Consider the following 20,921-nt stretch of genomic DNA (forward strand, 5'->3'; position numbering starts at 1 on the left):
AAGATGAGCTGAAGACAGGATACAAATATAAACATGGTTTATTTAAAGGAAAAGTAGACAGGCGTAACAGTGTGCAGCCAAACACGAACATCAACCGACAACTGAAGACTGAAAACAGAGGAACTAAATACACAGAGATGACAAACTAAATGATGAGCAAAGGAAACATGTGACTGAAGACAAACTAAAAGTCCATAAAGGTGACACTGACTGAACATAAATGTGACAATAATAGACCTTAGTCAGGTTAGACGCCATATTGAATTTAACGCGGACGAAAACTAGGCTTTGAGGGAGGGATAGACCTGCAGTCTTTACAATGGCAAGCATATAAAGGTCCTTATAAAAAAAACTCCTCATAACTTTTCAAAACTAATGAAAGTCTTTTCTTTCTTTTCTCTTTTTATTTTTTTTCCTGAGAAAGCCATTTTGTCAGCTGAACAATCTGTATGATGTTAAACAACAGTACAATTGTTCTTCTGTCCCTCACAGCCTTGTTTTCATTCCTGTCAAAAAATAAATATGTTGCTTCCCTGATGGTCATTATTATTTGGTCTACATCAGTGGTTCTCAACTGGTTTGTTCATGGGACCCACAATTTCCCATGGTCCCACTTTTACTTTTAATATTATGAAAATCGTGCCAATTATTACTCCAGTTATTACACTTCTTTTTTTTTTTTCATTACTATGTGACACTGTCACATAAAATGCATGTTTTACCGCTCTATTTATTACAATGATTTTATGTATAATGGAGTTTTAATTGGTTTACATGTGTTTTAGTCCATTTTATTCCTCTTAACATTTTTAGTGTGTATGTCTTTAAGAGATGAATGGTTGGCCTGTCATGTGACCAGTCAAATGACAGGAAGCAGGAAAAATATCTGTATAAAGAGAGCAGCATGGCAACAAACAGAGACTCACTAACAGTCATCTTAACTGGATTGTGGAGTTACCATTTGTGGACTTACCTCTCCAGACAAAACTTTTGGACTATCACTACTTGGACATTTGTATATACACTGGTGGACACTCACATTGGGACTTTTATCAGCACACTAGGATTCTTGGACTGTTTTAGGGTATGGTACTTGAGACTGTATGCTTTTAACTGACTGAGTTTTCCTGGTTTTATTGTGTTGTTTTAACACAATTCTTATTTAACTTTATCACCGTTTTATGTCTAATTCTTTTAACCATTAACAAACTCACACAGTAAAATCTGACCCCATTTTAAATCATGTGACTCAACCAATTTGGCTGATTGTTACATATGGTGGCCCGTACGTGGAACGTTTAAGATTTTAAAAACTGTGTTGAGAAAGTGGTAAAAGATGGCGACTCATTTTGGTAATGCTGCTCCTTTTAAAACACCTGCTAATTTTAATGATAAACGGATTTTACACCAGTGTGACTGTGAACAGCTTCGTACTGAAGTACTTTCTCTTAACCTTGTTTTAAAACTGGAGAAGGATTGTAAAGACTCTGTTGAAAGTCAGTTGAACCGTGAAATGTGTTTTAGAGAGGCTGTGGATGTAAGATTCAATAAGATGGAGGAATATGTGAAAGAGGCTATGGCGGCATTAGAAAAAGAGGTTGTTGAGTGCTTTCGGAGGAGAGACAAACAGTGGACAAAACAACTGAAGGAAAAGAAACTTCCAGAAGCCACTGTCCCAACTCCTACAGAGACTTCTAACCCTGTGCCTTCCACCATCTACACCTCTTCACCTCCCACTGACTGCTCCACCATCTCAACACTTTCACAGACGGACAGCACAACAGAGCAAGGAATTAGCTGCACCAATACCTCATCAGGGCCAGATGTCAGCTACATCTTTTCTGTTCTACCCTTCTCCAGTGAGGAAGCCAACAGCACACAACAGGATGACTACACACTCGCCATCATCTCTTCCACACCCCAGACCGACAGGATCACAGTGATCAACCACCAGGGCTTGCTGTACCGACAGATCCAGTGCAAGGGCGGCCAGTACCGACTACAGCTTGTCGTCCCAAAGGCCTTGATCGAACGAACGCTACGGAGCCTCCACGAAAGGACAACGGAGAGACATCATGGTCGGCTGAAAACTCTTCTCAGCGTCCTGGAGGTCGCCTGGTGGCCAACGGTCCGTAAGGATGTCTGGCGGTATGTGGGAGACTGCGGAGTGTGTAATGTCAACGGAAAGATCAAAGAACCATCTCGTCACCCTGCATCGTCATCATCACCAACCATCAAGCAAGGAAGGAGGAATGCTCGAGGGGAGAGGCGTGCCGGCAAAGCTGGGTACAGTATGCACCAGGGTTACCCAGGCTGGTACCGACTTCCTCCACTCTGTAATGGTTCCCCAGTTCCTTTCAGCCAACTAGTGCCTGCATGGGAGTGCCTAGTTTTAGCTAATTTATTTCAAAGACATTTTAAGTCACACTTTAAAGAGGATACCCATTTTATGGATTATGGTTGACAGTACTCTTAACAGACTAGTTTCTTCCCCATGTTGACATAGCCTATGTGACACTGTCACACAAAATGCATGTTTTACCGCTCTATTTATTACAATGATTTTATGTATAATGGAGTTTTAATTGGTTTACATGTGTTTTAGTCCATTTTATTCCTCTTAACATTTTTAGTGTGTATGTCTTTAAGAGATGAATGGTTGGCCTGTCATGTGACCAGTCAAATGACAGGAAGCAGGAAAAATATCTGTATAAAGAGAGCAGCATGGCAACAAACAGAGACTCACTAACAGTCATCTTAACTGGATTGTGGAGTTACCATTTGTGGACTTACCTCTCCAGACAAAACTTTTGGACTATCACTACTTGGACATTTGTATATACACTGGTGGACACTCACATTGGGACTTTTATCAGCACACTAGGATTCTTGGACTGTTTTAGGGTATGGTACTTGAGACTGTATGCTTTTAACTGACTGAGTTTTCCTGGTTTTATTGTGGTGTTTTAAAGTTCCTGTGAATATTGTAAATACACAATTCTTATTTAACTTTATCACCGTTTTATGTCTAATTCTTTTAACCACTAACAAACTCACACAGTAAAATCTGACCCCATTTTTAAATCATGTGACTCAACCAATTTGGCTGATCGTTACAACATATTGCCCCAAAAACATGAATATGCAAATTAGATATCTATAGATACATTTCATATAATAGGAAAACATCACAGGAATAAATAACATATTAAAATATAAAATAATTGTAAATAAAATAAAAACTTATTTTATATTGGAATAATATTTCACATTATTACCATTTTATATTTTACTTTTACCGTTTTGTATTTTTGATCAAATAAATGCGGCCTTGGTAAACATGGTACAGTCCAAAAGTTTGAAACCACTAAGATTTTTAATGTTTTTTAAATAAGTTTTGTCTGCTCACCAAGGCTACATTTATTTAATTAAAAGTAATATTGTGAAATATTATTACAATTTTAAAATAACTGTTTTCTATTTGAATATATTTCACAAAGTAATTTATTCCTGTGATGGCAAAGCTGAATTTTCAGCATCATTACTCCAGTCTTCAGTGTCACATGATCCTTCAGAAATCATTCTAATATGCTGATCTGCTGCTCAAGAAACATTTAATGTGTACAATTGTACAAAATATTTGTGTACAATATTTTTTTTCAGGATTCTTTGATGAATAGAAAGTTCAAAAGAACAGTGTTTATCTGAAATCTAATCTTTTGTAACATTATAAATGTCTTTACTGCCACTTTTGATTGATTTAATGCATCCTTGCTGAATAAAAGTATTCATTTCTTTAATTTCTTTTCAAAAAAATAAAAATAAAAATTCTTACTGACCCCAAACTTTTGACCGGTAGTGTATATTGCTACAGAAGCTTTGTATTTCAGATCAATGCTGTTCTTTTGAACTTTCTATTGATCAAGGAATCCTGAAAAAAAAAGTACACAACTGTTTTCAACATTGAAAATAATCATAAATGTTTATTGAGGAGCAAATCATCATATTAGAATGATTTCTGAAGGATCATGTGACACTGAAGACTGGAGTAACGATGCTGAAAATTCAGCTTTGCATCACAGGAATAAATTACTTTGTCAAATATATTTAAATACTACACAGTTATTTTAAATTGTAATAATATTTCACAATATTACTGTTTTTTTTACTGTATTTTTAATTAAATAAATGTAGCCATGGTGAGCAGACAAAACTTCTTTTAAAAACATTAAAAATCTTAGTGGTTCCAAACTTTTGGACTGTACTGTGTGTGTGTGTATATATATATATATATAAATATATAATATATAATCCATTATCCTAAACTTTTGACTGGTAATGTATATAATGCAAATATATAGAACTGTCATGCCATGTCAAGCCAGACAAGGAAAAAATAAAGCACAGCAAAGAAACAAGAAAAAGCAATTTCCACATTTTTATAGCTTGTGTTTTACATCTCACATTCAGACAGTTAAGGGGATGATCTCATATCCCAAGATTCCTAAGCATTCAAAGAGGTTACTGCAGTTTCATAAAAACACTCATTCACCTTAAGAGCAACAGCTGTTGGTCACTTCAAGCCAAAATCTGTCAATCTCCACCACTCACTTACAGCACTGTCAATTACAGCCTCACCAGGACAACCATAAGGAACCACAGCCAATGACGAGGCTGCTTTCTGAGCACACCCATCACGGTCACAGCTGGCACACAAATGCAAGGTCGGCATAAGCATGATGAACTGTGATTGGACACTTGGCAAGTGCAATTGCATCAATCAGTCACCATGGTGACAGCACTGGGGTTTTGTGAGTTTGGGTCATATATCAGCATATAAATTGTTCAAATTCTGTTTACTGCTGTGATAATGCAGATGTACATTCAGTAGCTGCTGAAACAAATTGGACTGGTCATAACACATCTGTATATGTAAATAATGCATGTTTGCAAGTGTAACATAACCACAGAGAGAGAAAAACACCCTCCTCCCCCACATACAAAAAAAAAAAAAATGTATCAGTTAAATTTTCATGGAAACAGTTTAAGTGAAATTCCCTCAAAACATGCTCAAACAAATCCTGGTTCATTTTAACAGCAGGTACACTTGGTCTGTCACCGTGTCAGTTTAGATGCTTGGGTCCAGTTCATGCGGACTGATGTTACTCAGCGCCTTATGGGAAAAAAGCATGCAAGTTTGTCCATATGAGTTTGTGTATGTGATGAACAGAGTGATAGAGTATGTGCAGTGAAGACTGACAGCTGGCAAACATGCTCTTCTCAGTTCCACAACTCAATTACAGCAGACAGTTCAGTCCACACAGCCCAGAGGCTTCTTGATATTGCATTGAAACTCTCTGACAGTGCATTCCCTGTGACAACAGTTTCAAAGCGCATATATTCCAAAGCACACATAATGTTTTTAGACACACTTACCTGTTTATGTTATCTTAAATACTGCTTAAATAGGCCTACTTTAAATTATTTTTGTAGACAAACAAATTATGTATAAATTCAATAGAAGTATTTTTTAAGTAATTTAATACACAGGAGAGTAAGCAACTGAACAGCTATAACACTGTCCTTCAAACTTATCTGCACCAGGTGCATTTTTGACAATAATTTAGAGCAGATTCCAATCAGATACACACATAGCCTAATCGTATTTGAACTGACTGTGAGCATAACCCAATATGCGCTGTACTATGAGATTAAAGATTAGACAAAGGCCTACTACTACTCAGTGGTCCGTCTAGGGTCTGTGGGGATTTTGGGGGGAGGCTGATAGGTAAACCAATTATAGATTGTGTTTGGCTTTTACATATTTGCATATAATTATGCTCCCATATGCAGATGATTCCCTGATATCTTAAAATAGCTCCACCAACACGTCAATGCAACAAATGTCGTAGAGTCATACACACTGCCATTATAAGCATTATTATCAATGAGCCCCATTCCATCTAACATCCTTAATTAATTTGAATGTTGTCTGATTGGTTGAATTTCAAAGTTGCTCTGTCTTAACAATTATTCCAGTGATACAATGTAATACTGACAGCTGATTGGTTTTAATAGTTACTCCTGACATTGATTAGTATATGTAGAATTAATTTAATTTAGCCTCTCTTGCATTATGTGAATATCTATTCTGATTAGTCATTTTGGTATTAAGTGTTTACTCAACTCATCTATTTTCTCTCTCGTTCTTTCACAGCGTTTCACAGATATAGATAGTGCTGCGTACACAATTCAAGGCAATATTGTACAGCAAAATGAGTATGCCATGCATGTCCACCGTTTGACACTTGAAGAAGCAGTCCCAGGCTGTTTCACACAGGGAGCACCCATGCCCGATGGGTCCCAAAGGGGACTCCTGTGTCTGTAAGGTCCCAACAGGGAGTGCCCGTGCCCACTGGGTCGCAAAAGGGAACACCCATGTCCGCTGGGGCCCAAAAGCGAGCATCCGTACTTGCTGGGTTTCAAAAAGGAGCATCTGTGCTTGCCGGGTCTCCAGATGGAACAAAACTAAAGGCCCATTAGTGGCTGATGCAGAAGGTGATGCAGCGGAGTCAGAAGCTTATTCAGCAGCTGATACCCACCAGGATCCCAAAAGGATAACCCAAGTTTGCTGGCTCCAAAAAGAAAAATCCTGTAATGGCCGGTCCCCAAACGAAGATCCCGTAATGACTAGGACCCCAAAGGAAGCTCCAGTGCCTATCGTGTCCCCACAGAGAGCAAGTGGACATGGGGAGTCCCCACAAGAAGCAGACAGACAGGGGTCCCTACAGGTAGTTTCTGAGCCCATCAGGTCACCGAAGGGAGTGTCTGTGCCTGGCAGGTTGCCACAGGGAGCAAAACTAATGATCCCTGAACGGCTGAGAGAACAACTTTTACAGATAATGCCTTCTCTGCCTCTACTTCTTGGGTCCAACAAGATCCCACAAAGAGCAAAGCTCAAGATTTCAAAGCACCTGAGGCAGCCACAGTTGTAGCTGAAGGCTTGTTTCTTCAGGAAGTACTTGGGTTAATGTGTTTCCACAGAGAGCACCAGTGGATATTGTAACCCCACAGGGATTACATGGACCCAACAGAACCCAACAGAAAATAACTGTGCCTACCAGGAGCACAAAGGTACCATTTGTGCTTTTCCCACATAGAATGCTTGTGGCCGTCATGAAACCACAGGTGTTTCTACAGGATACATCTGCACCCATCAGGACCCTACAGAGAGAGGCTGTGCATGCCAGGAGAGCACCAGTGGCTGTTGTGACCCCACAGGAGTCACTACAGGAAGTTGCTGTCACTGCCAGCACCCCACAAAGAGCCCTTGTGCCTGCCAAGACAACAAAGGGACCACTTGTGCACACATGTTTCCCACAGAGGGCACCCGTGGTCGTTGTGACCCCAGAGGGAGCTCCCATGGCCTTCATCACCCCACAGGAAGCACTTATGACTGTCAGGACAGCAAAGAGAGTGTTCAAGCCTTCCGGGACCAGAAAGGGACCACTTGTGCAAACATGTTTCCCAGAGGTAGTGCTCGTGGCCAACATGACCCCAGAGGGAGTGCCAGTGGCCAGCATGACCCCAGAGGGAGTGCCTATGGCCAACGTGACCCCAGAGGGAGCACCTGTGGCCAGCATGACCCCAGAGGGAGTGCCAGTGGCCAGCATGACCCCAGAGGGAGTGCCTATGGCCAACGTGACCCCAGAGGGAGCACCTGTGGCCAGCATGACCCCAGAGGGAGTGCCAGTGGCCAGCATGACCCCAGAGGGAGTGCCTATGGCCAACGTGACCCCAGAGGGAGCTCCTGTGGCCAGCATGACCCCAGAGGGAGCACCCTTGGCCAACGTGACTACAGAGGGAGCACCTGTGGCCAGCATGACCCCAGAGGGAGCACCCTTGGCCAACGTGACTACAGAGGGAGCAGGCATGGCCAACGTGACTTCAGAGGGAGCACCCATGGCCAAAGTGACCATTGAGGAAGCAACTGTGGCCATCAGGATCCCACAGCAGTCTCTACAGGAAGCACGCACGCCTGCCTTGTTTCCACCTGTGCCTGTTTCTTTTCAACAGGCAACATTCATGCATACTTTCCTTCAGGAAGTACCCATGCCCACCTTTTTCCCACAAGGTGTGCCTGTGCTCACTTTGTTTCCTGAAAGAGTGCCTGATCCCATCTTGTACCCTCAGAGAACACCTGTGACTTTCCAACAGGCAGCATCCGTGCACACGTCTTTCCCCCAGGAAACACCCATGCCTGCCTTGTTCCCAGGAGCACCTGTTGCCACATTGTTCTATCAGGGAACACATGAGCCTGTGCTCGCCAGTTTCCAACAAGAAGTACCAATGCCTTCCAAGACCCCACCGGAAGTGTTCGATCCTGCTGGGAGCACACATGAAGAAGTTGAGCCCGCCAGTTGCAAGAACAGATGAAAGAAGAGGCATTGTCCATGGAGCAGAGGAACTTTGGTTAGTCCCTCCTATCTCTTATTTTTATTTATTGGTTGAAATGTTATGCCTTCAGATTCTGTTTAAAATACACTCATTAAACAAGCCCAACATTACATAAATATGTATGTTTTTTCAACAGAACAGTTCTGGTGTGTATGAGCCACCTCCACATAAAATACGCTATGTGGAATTCGAGAACAAGGTGGAATCGATTCAAGGCCCTCACCAAAATCCCCAGCTCACTCAGAAGAGGCTGTATCCATTCAGCAAAGGAGTTTCAGTTAGTCCCTCCTATCTCCTTCCTATGCTCTGATTGAAATGCTTCATTGTATTTCAAAATGGTAGAAGTGATATGCCTTTAGATTTTGTCAAGCGCAAACACATACAAACAGATAACAAATCAAACAAAGCAAAAATACATCATATCAAACATTACACAGTAATAATTTAAAATTAAAATTAAATTAAATCAAATCAAAAATTAAATTAAAAGCTTGCCTAAAAAGATGTTTCTTAAGAGGTTTCTTAAAACAATCCAAAGATGTAGGATTCCTAATAGATGCAGGTAATGAGTTCCCTATGAGTTACATTTTCTATTTGTATACAATATGTACTTGTATCCATGCATAACTTGTACATGTTTGTTTGTGTCAAAATATCCCAAATAAACCTAAATGATTTGAGCATGTATGTGTTCATTGCTTTGTTTGTGAATTTATTAGGTACTACATGAAGACATTCTTGACAGAAAGGAGCCACTGCCACGCATGTGTGTTTATCTTGGTTATATGGTATGGGGGACATCTGCGACTTCTCTATGGTATGGTGATTAAAGGCACAAGACTGTACATGTAGCGGTCACACTGCCTTGCTGGGGATAGACTAATGAATTGCACCCCATTGAGCGCCGTCCTATTACTGAGGATGTCTTTTCAAGGCAGAGCTCTAGTGTAACAGCAAGCTTTGGGGCTAATGGGCATCTTTGAGAAGTGATCATTGCTTTGCGTTACAGCGCAGTCACTGTGCTGCCAAAGATCCGCTCCGACTGTTTACACCAGCCCACTCATCTGTCTGGCAGTATTACCCTGGACAGAAGTACATCTGAGCATCCAGCCAGCAAACCCACAACCTGCCTCTAGTCACCATCACCACTTCCCACTGAGAGAGTGTACATGCATGTGCGTACGTGTGTATTCTGCACTGTTGGGTATCTGCTGGTTTTCTGGCTAATCACTGATGTCTCTCTGGTATTTACTCTATTTACCATTCATGAACCAAAAAAATTATGTATTAATAATCATGAGGTCAAGGATTGGCTGGTTAGCATGGTCCATTTAGTCCCTGCTGGTAGATGTTCTTTCGACACCATTCTGTGGGTAAAAAGTATGTTCCTTGATGGAGATGAACTAAGATTTACACAAATAATTTGTTGTTTTAAAATAGATAGTGGTTTTTTTTTTTTTTTTAGCTCTTAAGGCTTGAAAATGACTTCCTCTGTCTATTGCCATTGTGTTATATAAATATGTCAGATAGGACATATTTTATTGTATCCAAAATACTTTTTGTATAATTTAACACCATTGGTTGTTTGCACATGATGTCATTGCTCTGGAGCAAAATGCAGCTGGAGGACAGGAAGTGATTTTTCTATATAGGAATCGCTATCGCAAACTCAAAATTCCAATGTTTTGCGTTGTTTATGGTTTCTCAAATCGATCAAACCGAGAAACCACAAGGAGCTTTTATCGGTTATGTTTTTTTTTTGTTTTTTTTTTCTGTTGATGCTGAAATTAATATGGATATGCTTACCCTTTTGTTTTTGACTTGGGTAAATATTCACATTCTACATGGTTTCATTTGCAGGGAAGAGAAGCTATTTTATCCAATTGCATGATCATTTGGTGTTTTCACGTGAGTTTTGTAGAATTCCGTTCACAATGTTTATCTGGTTACCATAAAAACAGTTTCAAGCGCTGCTGCTTCAGCCATCATAAGGTAGAAAATGTAAAAAAAAAAAAAAAAAAAAAAAAAAGTGTTCAACAAGCTGATAGAAGTCAATCAATTTCTTTGTTGGAAGGGTGTAAATGTAACTGTAGTTTTAATTTTGTCTTTGTAAATATTCACTTTCCCATATGGCCACGGAAGAGAATCGGAGGATCACATTCAGCGCACAGACACTAACACACTGTATTTTTTTCTATTTATTTCAACAAATGACAACCAAAATCAAACCCATAGCTACCCATGCTTACAGTTTTGAAGTGGCTGTGTGCAATTTATGCTCATTCACAAGACAAGTGAGAGTCATATACTCGCAAATGTAATGTTAATTATTAAACCAAACAAAATACAAAACTTTCAAAAACATTTACCAATGTGATTATTTTATTGAGTGATAGGCAGTGGGTTTAATCAGTGACATTATTAGATGTGCTATAAGGCTTTTCCACACATAGAAAAGGCCAAAATTGTATTACACCGTCCATTTTTTCCCTGAACGATAATGTGAGTTCCTATTGCAATTCTCCATTCAGCATGAATGTCCTACAATGGCGACATTTTTTCACAATCATGACAGAAAATCAAAATACTGCCACTAGCAGAAAGGCAACGCGATATAAACAAACCAGACTAGATCTGAACACGGCGTGACAGCAGCTTCACATTCTCTATATCTTCTGCTTAGATGACAGGCAAGTCTTTCAATTCAGTAGAAAAAAAAATCGCTCTTCTTGAGCGTACATAAGATAACATAAGAATCACATCCAACATATGTTGTGATTTTCTGTTTATACCTTTCTACAGTACGGACTTTCCTCCATCTCGTCCATTCTAATTTTCACTTCCTGATTTCAAAGCTATTAGCTACAATACAGTACAGTAGTGTCAGTCTATGGTTGTTGGTGTTTGTTATAGCTGATTTTAACTCTAAATTTTAATTCTAAAGAGCATTCTATTGAACAAAAACTTGTAAACGAGATATAGAGAGAGTGAGCGGGTCAAGTAAGGGATCTAACATGTTCAATTAATGAGAAGAAACTATATTTCTTTTCAGACTCTGAGATAGATTTTTTTTATTTTTTCTGTTCTTCACGTCAGTCATCACTGACTAATCTGAGCACAAAGCGGGGGCTTAATCAGCTGAATGTAATAATTGGACATATCTCTGACAGAGAGAGCTGCCCTGTGTGTGACTCTGACTGCTTTGTATAGTCTGTGTGTATGTGGTATGTGTGGGTGCCCTCTGTGGGCCCTGCCAGGGATAAATTAGGTGGAAATTGCTGGATGTCTTTAGTGGCAATTAGAGTGCCTCCTATGAAGTGAAAGCAGGCATTAACTAATAAAAGGAACTTTCCCTTGCAAATGAGCATCACTTTTTCTCCCTTTCAAGCTGATCAATAACTTTTCACAAATCTAAAATGTCATTTAAATAGTATCAGAATCTTCTCTGGGATGGGTTGGGTTGATCATCAGCAATGAATGTACTTAATTAGGAAATCCTTTAAAACCTTAAACCCTCCTCAAGTTAAAAAAAAAAAAAAAAAAGAAAAATGGTGTTACTATTACATTCAAACTTGAAAATGTACTGTATGACTGTCTTTGCATTATGCAAAATATCAAACCAATTTGCATTTATATGCACAACTGTTAAATGCCATTGTAGATTTAGCAGCACAGTGCTGTAAAAACCCAACAGAACAATACCACATTTCTACATTACAGTAAAATACCGTAATGTATATGCCATTCTGGGTAATTCTGATTTGAGCAGAAATATTTTACAGTATATTTTAGTGTTGCTGTAACCCTGCTGTAACCTGACTGTAATATGCCAAGCAATAATACAGAATTTCTATAAATACAGAATTTCTGTAAATTTGAAAAATACTTAAGTTTCACTTGCAACGTAAATTGGTGGTTTTGGGGCCAGAGAGATTGGCTATTGGTAGCAGGTTATTATTACAAATGTGTTTATCAAAGTATTTCTGTTTATATTAAAGTTTATCACTGTATAGTGTATTTAGAATAACCAACTGTTTGTAATTTTTCCACTGGATGTACTCATGAAGGGCATGCAAGTTGACCTCCTAATAGGCTATGAAGGTACAATGCAGGATGCCTTTCCACAGGAGATCTTCAATGTGATTAGTAACGTTTAGTAGTATTACATTATTACGAACTTTAGTATGTATATACTCTACTAACTATATATTAAATAATTATGTGATTTATATATATTATATTATATGATTTATATATTATCATTATTAGTAATCATAATAATTGTTAATATTTAGAAGTATGGGTATAGATATTACAGTATAGTAAAATATACAATGACAAAATACTGTAAAAATACAGTAAAATACTGTTCCCTTTCATGGGAACATCGACGCTGCGTAAGCGCTTTGGGAACGCCTCTGTGTGTTACGTCTTGAAGCACTCGTGAAATCGAACCAATAGTGTGACGGGACGTCAGAGCGGGTGACGTCACGGACCAGGAAACTATAAAGCACCCTTGAGAACAAAGAACGCCAGCTTCTGAAGTCTTCAGCAGCGCTCTGTGTTATCGTGTGTCTTATTTGGTGTTGTCTGTCCCTTTATATCTACACAGCAAACAAAATATCTCTTCGTCCGAGGACAAGAGTATTTTAGTTCACCAAGCACATATAATATATACATATATATATTGTGAGACACAAATGGCGAGTTCAAGCAAGCAACAGTTTGTTAAGTGCGTTCATCCCTGCCCTCGCTTCATCACGGGCGGGGATACACACGAGATGTGCGTTGCTTGTTTGGGAGTGGAGCATGCACAGGCAGCTCTCGAGGGAGCTGTCTGTGTACATTGTGAAAAACTGACGCTCCGTACACTCCGCTCACGCCGCGCGTTCTTTGACAAGAATAAAGAGGGCGCCGCGGCGAGTGTTCCCCAGGGTTCGGGTCCCGCTGCTGCCGAGGCACAGCGGCGGCTTCAGTCCTGGGGTTCACAGATGGATCTGGCGGAGGGGCTAGAGACGGGTCCTGCCCTATCTCAGCCTTCACCCGCCAGACCCAGTGTCTCTCCCCTGGCTGCGGAAGCACGCGCTGCGGTTTCTTCCCCCAGGGTAGAGGCACCTGCACCGGCGCTTCACTTATCCAGCTCCGAGGAGATGGATGTAGCGAGCGTCGGGGCTGGAGAGGAGGACCCGCCATCCTCATCTCCAGCTCATGAGGAGCTTTTAGATGTTGTGACTCGGGCGGTGGCAAAGTTAAAAATAGAATGGCCAGAAGAAAGATCAGAAGCGCGAACAAAAAGCAAATTGGATGAGCGCTTTCTCCCCGCCCGATCACAGCCTCAGCCCCGGGGATTGCCGTTTTTCCACGATCTCCACACCGAGGTGTCGAGATCGTGGCACAAGCCAGCACAATTTCGTGTTTACAACCCACAAACCACTCTATATAGTAATATAGTAGGAGGTAAACAGCACGGTTATGGGGCGATGCCTCAGGTTGAGGAGACGCTCGCGAGCTATCTCTCGCCTGAGACAGCATCGTCCCTAAAATCCCCGACTTTGCCCACCAGACCCCTGCGTACAACATCAGCGCTGGTGGGCAGGGCTTATGCCTCAGCAGGTCAGGCGGCCGCATGTCTCCACACTATGGCCATCCTCCAGGCATATCAAGCCGACCTGCTGGGGGAGATAGACGAGAGTGGCGAGGCGACTTTTGACGCTATCCAAGAGCTCAGGAAGGCTACCGACTTATCTCTCCGGGCCACCAAGGAGACGGCAAAATCAATAGGCCGCTCTATGGCAGCCCTGGTGGCCACGGAGAGACATTTATGGCTCAACTTATCAGATATAAAAGAGCGAGATAAGTCTGTGCTTCTAGATGCACCTGTGTCTCCCCTGGGCCTCTTCGGCGACTCGGTTACATCTGTCGTTGAGAGGTTCCAGGAGGCAAAAAGACAGTCGGCGGCCTTCCAAAAGTTCCTCCCTCGCCGCTCTGCCGAGGTTGCTGAGCGGGAGCAGCCTCGGCCGTCTACAAGCTCCTCGACTGCGCATAGAGCGCAACAGAAACAAAGTGTTGCCACCCGTGCTCCCCCGCAAAGATCTTGGGGACCGGGGAGGGCAACGCAAGCGAAGCCTTCCAAGGGTAAGACAGATCTGCGGACTGTCATTATCGCGAGGAAGGCTTCGAAGAAGTCCTGACGTCAGGGGTTCAGGACTTCTGAGGGCAGCCCCCTCCGAAGAGGGTCTTGTAAAATTAAAATCTATAATACTAACCCCTCTTCGGCGCCCTCAGGGGGCCGTTCTGCCAACCCCGCCGTCTCGTGCGTTACGGGGCGCAGCGGCCCTCTGAGGAGGGCCGGTCAGCGCTTGATTCGACTTCTTCCTGCCGGTGCGCCGCTCCAGGGCGTCGAGCCAAGTGCTCAAAAAACACCAGAGACCAGCCTCGAGAGGTTGGTTCCCTTAGTAGAATTTTTGGAAGAATGGAAACGTCTTCCCAATATTTCTCAGTGGGTACTGCAGATGATAGAAAAGGGTTACAAAATACAATTCGGGTCTCGCCCGCCCCAGTTCAACGGGGTCCTCCCTACAGTGGTGGGCCCCCAGCAGTCTCTGGTCATGGAACAAGAAGTTATGACACTTTTGCAAAAAGGAGCTATCGAGAGGGTTCCTCCTCCCGGCAAACAGTCAGGGTTTTACAGCCGCTACTTCATAGTTCCGAAGAAGGATGGAGGGTTGCGTCCTATTCTAGATTTACGCATGTTAAATCGCTCAGTACAAAAGCTCAAGTTCAAGATGCTTACACTCCGACAGATCACCACACAGATCAGGTCCGAGGACTGGTTCGTGACAATAGATCTGAAAGACGCGTACTTTCATGTGTCAATCCATCCTTCACACTGGAAGTTCCTCAGGTTCGCTTTCGGGGGCGAAGCTTACCAATACAAGGTTCTTCCGTTCGGCCTATCTCTTTCACCCCGCACCTTCACAAAGTGCGTGGATGCGGCTCTGGCTCCGCTGAGACTCCAGGGCATCCGCGTGCTGAATTATATCGACGACTGGTTGATTCTGGCTCAATCAGAGCAACAGGCAGTTCAACATCGAGATGTAGTTCTGTCACACATGAGAAGGTTAGGGTTGAGACTCAATACCAAGAAGAGTGTGCTTCTTCCAGCTCAAACTACCAGCTATCTAGGGGTAGTTTGGAATTCCACGACGATGCAGGCACATCTGTCTCCTGCCCGGGTGAATTCTATTCTCTCAACCATGAAAGGGGTGAAATTAGGCCAGTCACTCACTGTAAAACAGTTTCAGAAACTGTTAGGTCTGATGGCAGCCGCTTCCAACGTGATACCTTTTGGTCTGCTGCACATGAGACCGTTACAGTGGTGGCTCAGAACCAGGGGTTTTCTCCGAGGGGAAATCCTTTTCGCACAATCAAGGTCACGCGGCGATGCCTTCGTGCCTTGGCAGTGTGGAAGAAACCCTGGTTTCTGTCCCAAGGTCCTGTGTTGGGGGCTCCTTGTCGTCGCAAAATGCTAACGACGGATGCGTCTCTCACAGTCTGGGGGCGATCAAGAGTGGTCGCTCAGCTCAGGGTCTTTGGGGGGACCATCATCGTTCCTGGCACATAAATCAGCTGGAGATGATGGCGGTATTTCGAGCACTCAAATACTTCCTCCCAGACCTAAGGGGCAATCACGTGTTAGTTCGTACAGACAACATGTCGGTGGTCTCCTATATCAACCATCAGGGGGTCTGAGGTCTCGCCAGCTGTGCAAATTATCACATCAGATCCTCCTATGGTCCCAGGGGAAATTTCTCTCTCTGAGAGCAGCTTATATCCCGGGACATCAAAATGTGGGGGCAGACATCCTGTCGAGGCAGGGGCCGAGGCCCGGGGAATGGAGGCTCCACCCCGAGGTGGTGGAGCTGATATGGAAGAATTTCGGTCGCGCAGAAGTCGACTTGTTTGCCTCGAAAGAGACGTCTCATTGCCCGTTGTGGTATTCTTTGACCCATCCAGCCCCTCTGGGGCTGGATGCTATGGTACAGACGTGGCCGAGGCTGCGTCTGTACGCATTTCCCCCGATCGCTCTGCTCCCCGGAGTTCTGGAGAGGGTTCGACGGGACGGGGTCCGTCTAATATTGGTAGCCCCGTTCTGGCCGACCCGGATATGGCTCACGGATCTAGTATCCCTCTTAGAAGGCTCCCCCATGGAGATTCCAATCAGGCAGGACCTTCTGTCTCAAGCGGGTGGCTCAATAGTTCACCCCCGCCCGGAGATATGGAAACTGTGGGCCTGGCCCCTGAGGGGGCCAAGCTCATAGAATCTGGTCTCTCAACCGAGGTTGTAGAGACCATTCTCCACTCCAGAGCTCCATCCACGAGAAAACTTTATGCGTATAAGTGGAAGCTGTTTGCTACTTGGTGTAGCCGACTACAGGTGGATCCGTTCCACTCCTCCATCAGTCATGTACTGCAATTTCTCCAAGAAAAATTCTCGGACGGTTTAACCCCTTCTACATTGAAGGTATATATTGCAGCGATTTCTGCTTATCACGCTAAAATAGAAGGCGTTTCTGTGGGTAGAAACCCTTTGGTCATACGTTTTCTCCGTGGTACTCAGAGGCTGAGGCCTGTGGTACGCACAAAAACTCCGTCCTGGGACCTAGCCATTGTGTTGGAAGGGTTAGCTGCGGCTCCCTTTGAACCTTTGGAAGAAGTGTCTGAGAAGTTTCTCACTTTGAAAACCATATTTCTTCTGGCCATAACATCTCTCAAAAGAATTGGAGATTTACAAGCACTATCCGTTGCTCCTTCATGTCTAGACTTTGCACCTGGAATGGTCAAAGCTTTTCTGCATCCGAGACCTGGGTATATTCCCAAGGTCCCTACAAGTGTCCCGGGGCTGATTGTGCTGCAGGCCTTTTGTCCTCCACCTTTTGCAAATGCGGATCAGGAAAAACTAAATCTGCTCTGCCCAGTGAGGGCTTTAGATGCTTACGTCCACAGAGCTGCCCTGTGGCGAAAATCTGAACAATTATTTGTATGTTACGGATCTCCTAACAAAGGAGGTCCGGCGTCCAAGCAGAGAATGAGTAAGTGGGTGGTCGAGGCCATCTCGCTTGCCTATGAGTCTTCCGGGCAGCCTTCTCCATTGGCTGTCCGGGCACATTCCACCAGGGGTATGGCTGCCTCAAAGGCTTTGATGTCAGGGGTTCCCCTCAATGACATATGTGAGGCTGCTGGGTGGTCGTCTCAGCATACCTTTATTAGGTTCTATAACCTTGATTTGGGCTCCACTCCAGGGTCCTCAGTACTGTCGTCCTGAAGAGATAACAGACATGCATTTGGTCCTATGGCCTAGTTGGGATAGCGTTCCCAAAGCGCTTACGCAGCGTCGATGTTCCCATGAAAGGGAACGTCTCGGGTTACATCTGTAACCCTGGTTCCCTGAATAAGGGAACGAGACGCTGCGTAGCTTAGCCATACTCCCAGCACGCCTGTGAGCGTCTGCTTCATCCCTATTTCAGAAGCTGGCGTTCTTTGTTCTCAAGGGTGCTTTATAGTTTCCTGGTCCGTGACGTCACCCGCTCTGACGTCCCGTCACACTATTGGTTCGATTTCACGAGTGCTTCAAGACGTAACACACAGAGGCGTTCCCAAAGCGCTTACGCAGCGTCTCGTTCCCTTATTCAGGGAACCAGGGTTACAGATGTAACCCGAGACGTTTTGTAGTTATACAGCATTGTTCTTTACACTATAAAACTGCATCAAAGTACACTACTATAAACTGAAATATAGCAACTTGCTGGCAACTGTGCTGCCATTAATGTACTGCAAAATACAGGGAAATTGTTAACAGTATACACCAGTCAACCGTTTGGAATAATTCAGGGTTTTTTTTTTTTTTTTTTTTTTTTTTTAGTTATAAAATATTCAAAAATAAAACAGTTGCTTTAAATTTTAAAATTTCACAATATTAGTTTAAAAGAGATTACTTTCTTGTAGACCTCACATAGTGTATACCAGGGTAGTTAGTAATAACTACTGTGGTAATTTTTCCATCCTAATTTCATGCTAAAGGTATTTAAAATAAAACAGTGATAAATAAAACAATTATATTGCCATTTTACCTTGTCCAAAAACACCACGGTAATAAAACAAAAGCGATGTATGTGTGTGCATGTCGCTGTAACAGGTCTGTTCTCTGCTCTGCAGGCACTGATGTAGTCGATGTTCCTGAGGGTGGTGAGATGGAATCATGGCTATCTGAGTGAGATGATTTGACCACAGTGTAATCACTGATCTCTTCTCTGCGCTGCTGTGATTCTCCAGGGCTTCTCATGCATTACAGAGGACGAAGCAGAGCAGCCTCTCGACGACTGCAGTCTCCCCACCTCCTGAACTGATCACATTCATTATCTCCCATAAGCCTGTTTAGAAATTATATGAGTGTGCCATGCTTCCTACTGTCTCAGTCTGGGTGCGCGTGCATCTGTCTGTATTTCAATGCATATGAATGCGATATTATTTTTTCTGTAATAAAATGCTATGGAAATACTATAGCAGTGTTTATATAAAAAAGAGTTGATTTCTCTTGCTTAAAGGTGGGCCATTTTTCAAAAAGACTGTTTGGAAGTTAGTCCAAAGTTAGGGCCCACACCAACAACAAACTTGTAGCCAATCAGCATTAGGAGGTGTATGATGGTCAAGGAGAGAGAATGAGCAAGAGGGAGATTCGAAAAACAGATGGCAGAAAGAGAGATGAGATACAATACAAAAGAGCTAAAACGAATATCACTGGAATGAAGGTTTATGACTGGGCAAGCGCTTCAGGACCTGCGTTAAAATTAGAAAAGCTTTCCAGTACTGGCTTCTATCATTCCCCTTCACACGTGAGTAACACTGGGTTTGAGTGTCATTGATTGTCTGGAGATGCTGTGCTGTTGTCGAATAACAACAAACTCTTGTTTGTATTTACTGCTTGGAGCAGGGTGGTTAGGATTGGAGGTTGTGGAGGCCGAGCAATTAATTGAGGGGTGGGTTTGTTTGGGTTGATATCAAATATCAAAAATGTCCAATAGCGTTTTTGAAATATGGCTTAAGCAGTTTTTTTTTTTTCATAAATTACATTTTTTCTTTTTTTTTTGCCCTCTATTTTCCACAACAATAGGGTGAATTCAGGGTGATTGGGACACTTTTTGCCATTGAGATGAATTGGAAATGTGTCCCAATCAAACTGAATTCACCCTATATAAGTTTCTGTCTTCTGCCAAGTAATATAGCTCATTAAGTTAACAACATGTTGCAGTTTCCAAGCACTGAAGCTTCACAGGTGTTTATTTTCATTTTATGATGATTTCCTCCAATCACAGTCATAACAATATGGTTTATAATCAGGTGTATGGAGAATGATGATAATGTTTATACTGTGTACATTTGTATGTTTGATTCTCAAGAAATATGCAGAGTAAAGGCATGATCTCTTCATATCCTCTTTACCTAGGGTGCACTTCCCAAAAGCATCCAACTATGGTCACAAGTTCCGTCGTTGCCAACATAGTTTTATTTCCAAAATCCATAGTTACAACAGCGTCGCAAACTTGTGGTTGGAACTATAGCTGTCTGGCTGTAGTTATAAGCACAGTGTCTTGTTAAAATGCCATGTGGATTTAAATAGATCATGTTCTCAGGCATATGCATGCTAACATTCAGTACATCCTATATCTTTCATCCCATTCAAAAAAAAAAAAAAAAAAAAAAAGGCTTCCGCTACTACCGACTGGGCTGCAGTGATGGTTGACTTTCTACAACTTTCTCCCATCTCCCGACTGCATCTCTGGAGCTCAGTCACAGTGATCTTTGGGTTCTTCTTTACCTCTCTCACCAAGGCTCTTCTCCCCCGATAGCTCAGTTTGGCTGGACGGACAGCTCTAGGAAGGGTTCTGGTCCTCCCAAACGTCTTCCATTTAAGGATTATGGTGGCCACTGTGCTCTTAGGAACCTTAAGTGCAGCAGAATTTTTTTTTTTTTTGTAACCTTGGTTACAGATCTGTGCCTTGCCAAAATTCTGTCTCTGAGCTCTTCAGGCAGTTCCTTTGACCTCATGATTCTCATTTGCTCTGACATGTACTGTGAGCTGTAAGGTCTTATATAGACAGGTGTGTGGCTTTCCTAATCAAGTCCAATCAGTATAATCAAACACAGCTGGACTCAAATGAAGGTGTAGAACCATCTCAAGGATGACCAGAAGAAATGGACAGCACCTGAGTTAAATATATGAGTGTCACAGCAAAGGGTCTGAATACTTAGGACCATGTGATATTTGTTTTATCATGTTTTTCTTTTTTAATAAATCTGCAAAAATGTCAACAATTCTGTGTTTTTCTGTCAATATGGGGTGCTGCGTGTACATTAATGAGGAAAACAAATGAACTTAAATGATTTTAGCAAATGGCTGCAATATA

General features: G+C 42.5%; 1 protein-coding gene across 1 annotated transcript; it reads left to right on the forward strand.

The window, feature by feature from the left end:
• Nucleotides 1-761: 761 nt before the first annotated feature.
• LOC137035990 (uncharacterized) lies at nucleotides 762-7,707 on the forward strand. Its single transcript, XM_067409877.1, has 2 exons — nucleotides 762-2,904; nucleotides 6,218-7,707. The coding sequence occupies exon 1, from the start codon at nucleotides 1,337-1,339 to the stop codon at nucleotides 2,462-2,464; it is 1,128 nt and encodes a 375-aa protein (XP_067265978.1). The 5' UTR covers nucleotides 762-1,336; the 3' UTR covers nucleotides 2,465-2,904; nucleotides 6,218-7,707.
• The last annotated feature ends 13,214 nt before the right edge of the window (nucleotides 7,708-20,921 follow it).

This window comes from Chanodichthys erythropterus, chromosome 14 (genome assembly GCF_024489055.1).
Source record: "Chanodichthys erythropterus isolate Z2021 chromosome 14, ASM2448905v1, whole genome shotgun sequence".
NCBI lineage: Eukaryota > Metazoa > Chordata > Actinopteri > Cypriniformes > Xenocyprididae > Chanodichthys > Chanodichthys erythropterus.

What these genes read in the sequence shown, in the direction of transcription:
- LOC137035990 (XM_067409877.1), top strand. Translation starts at nt 1,337, where the DNA reads ATGGCGACTCATTTTGGTAATGCTGCTCCTTTTAAAACACCTGCTAAT.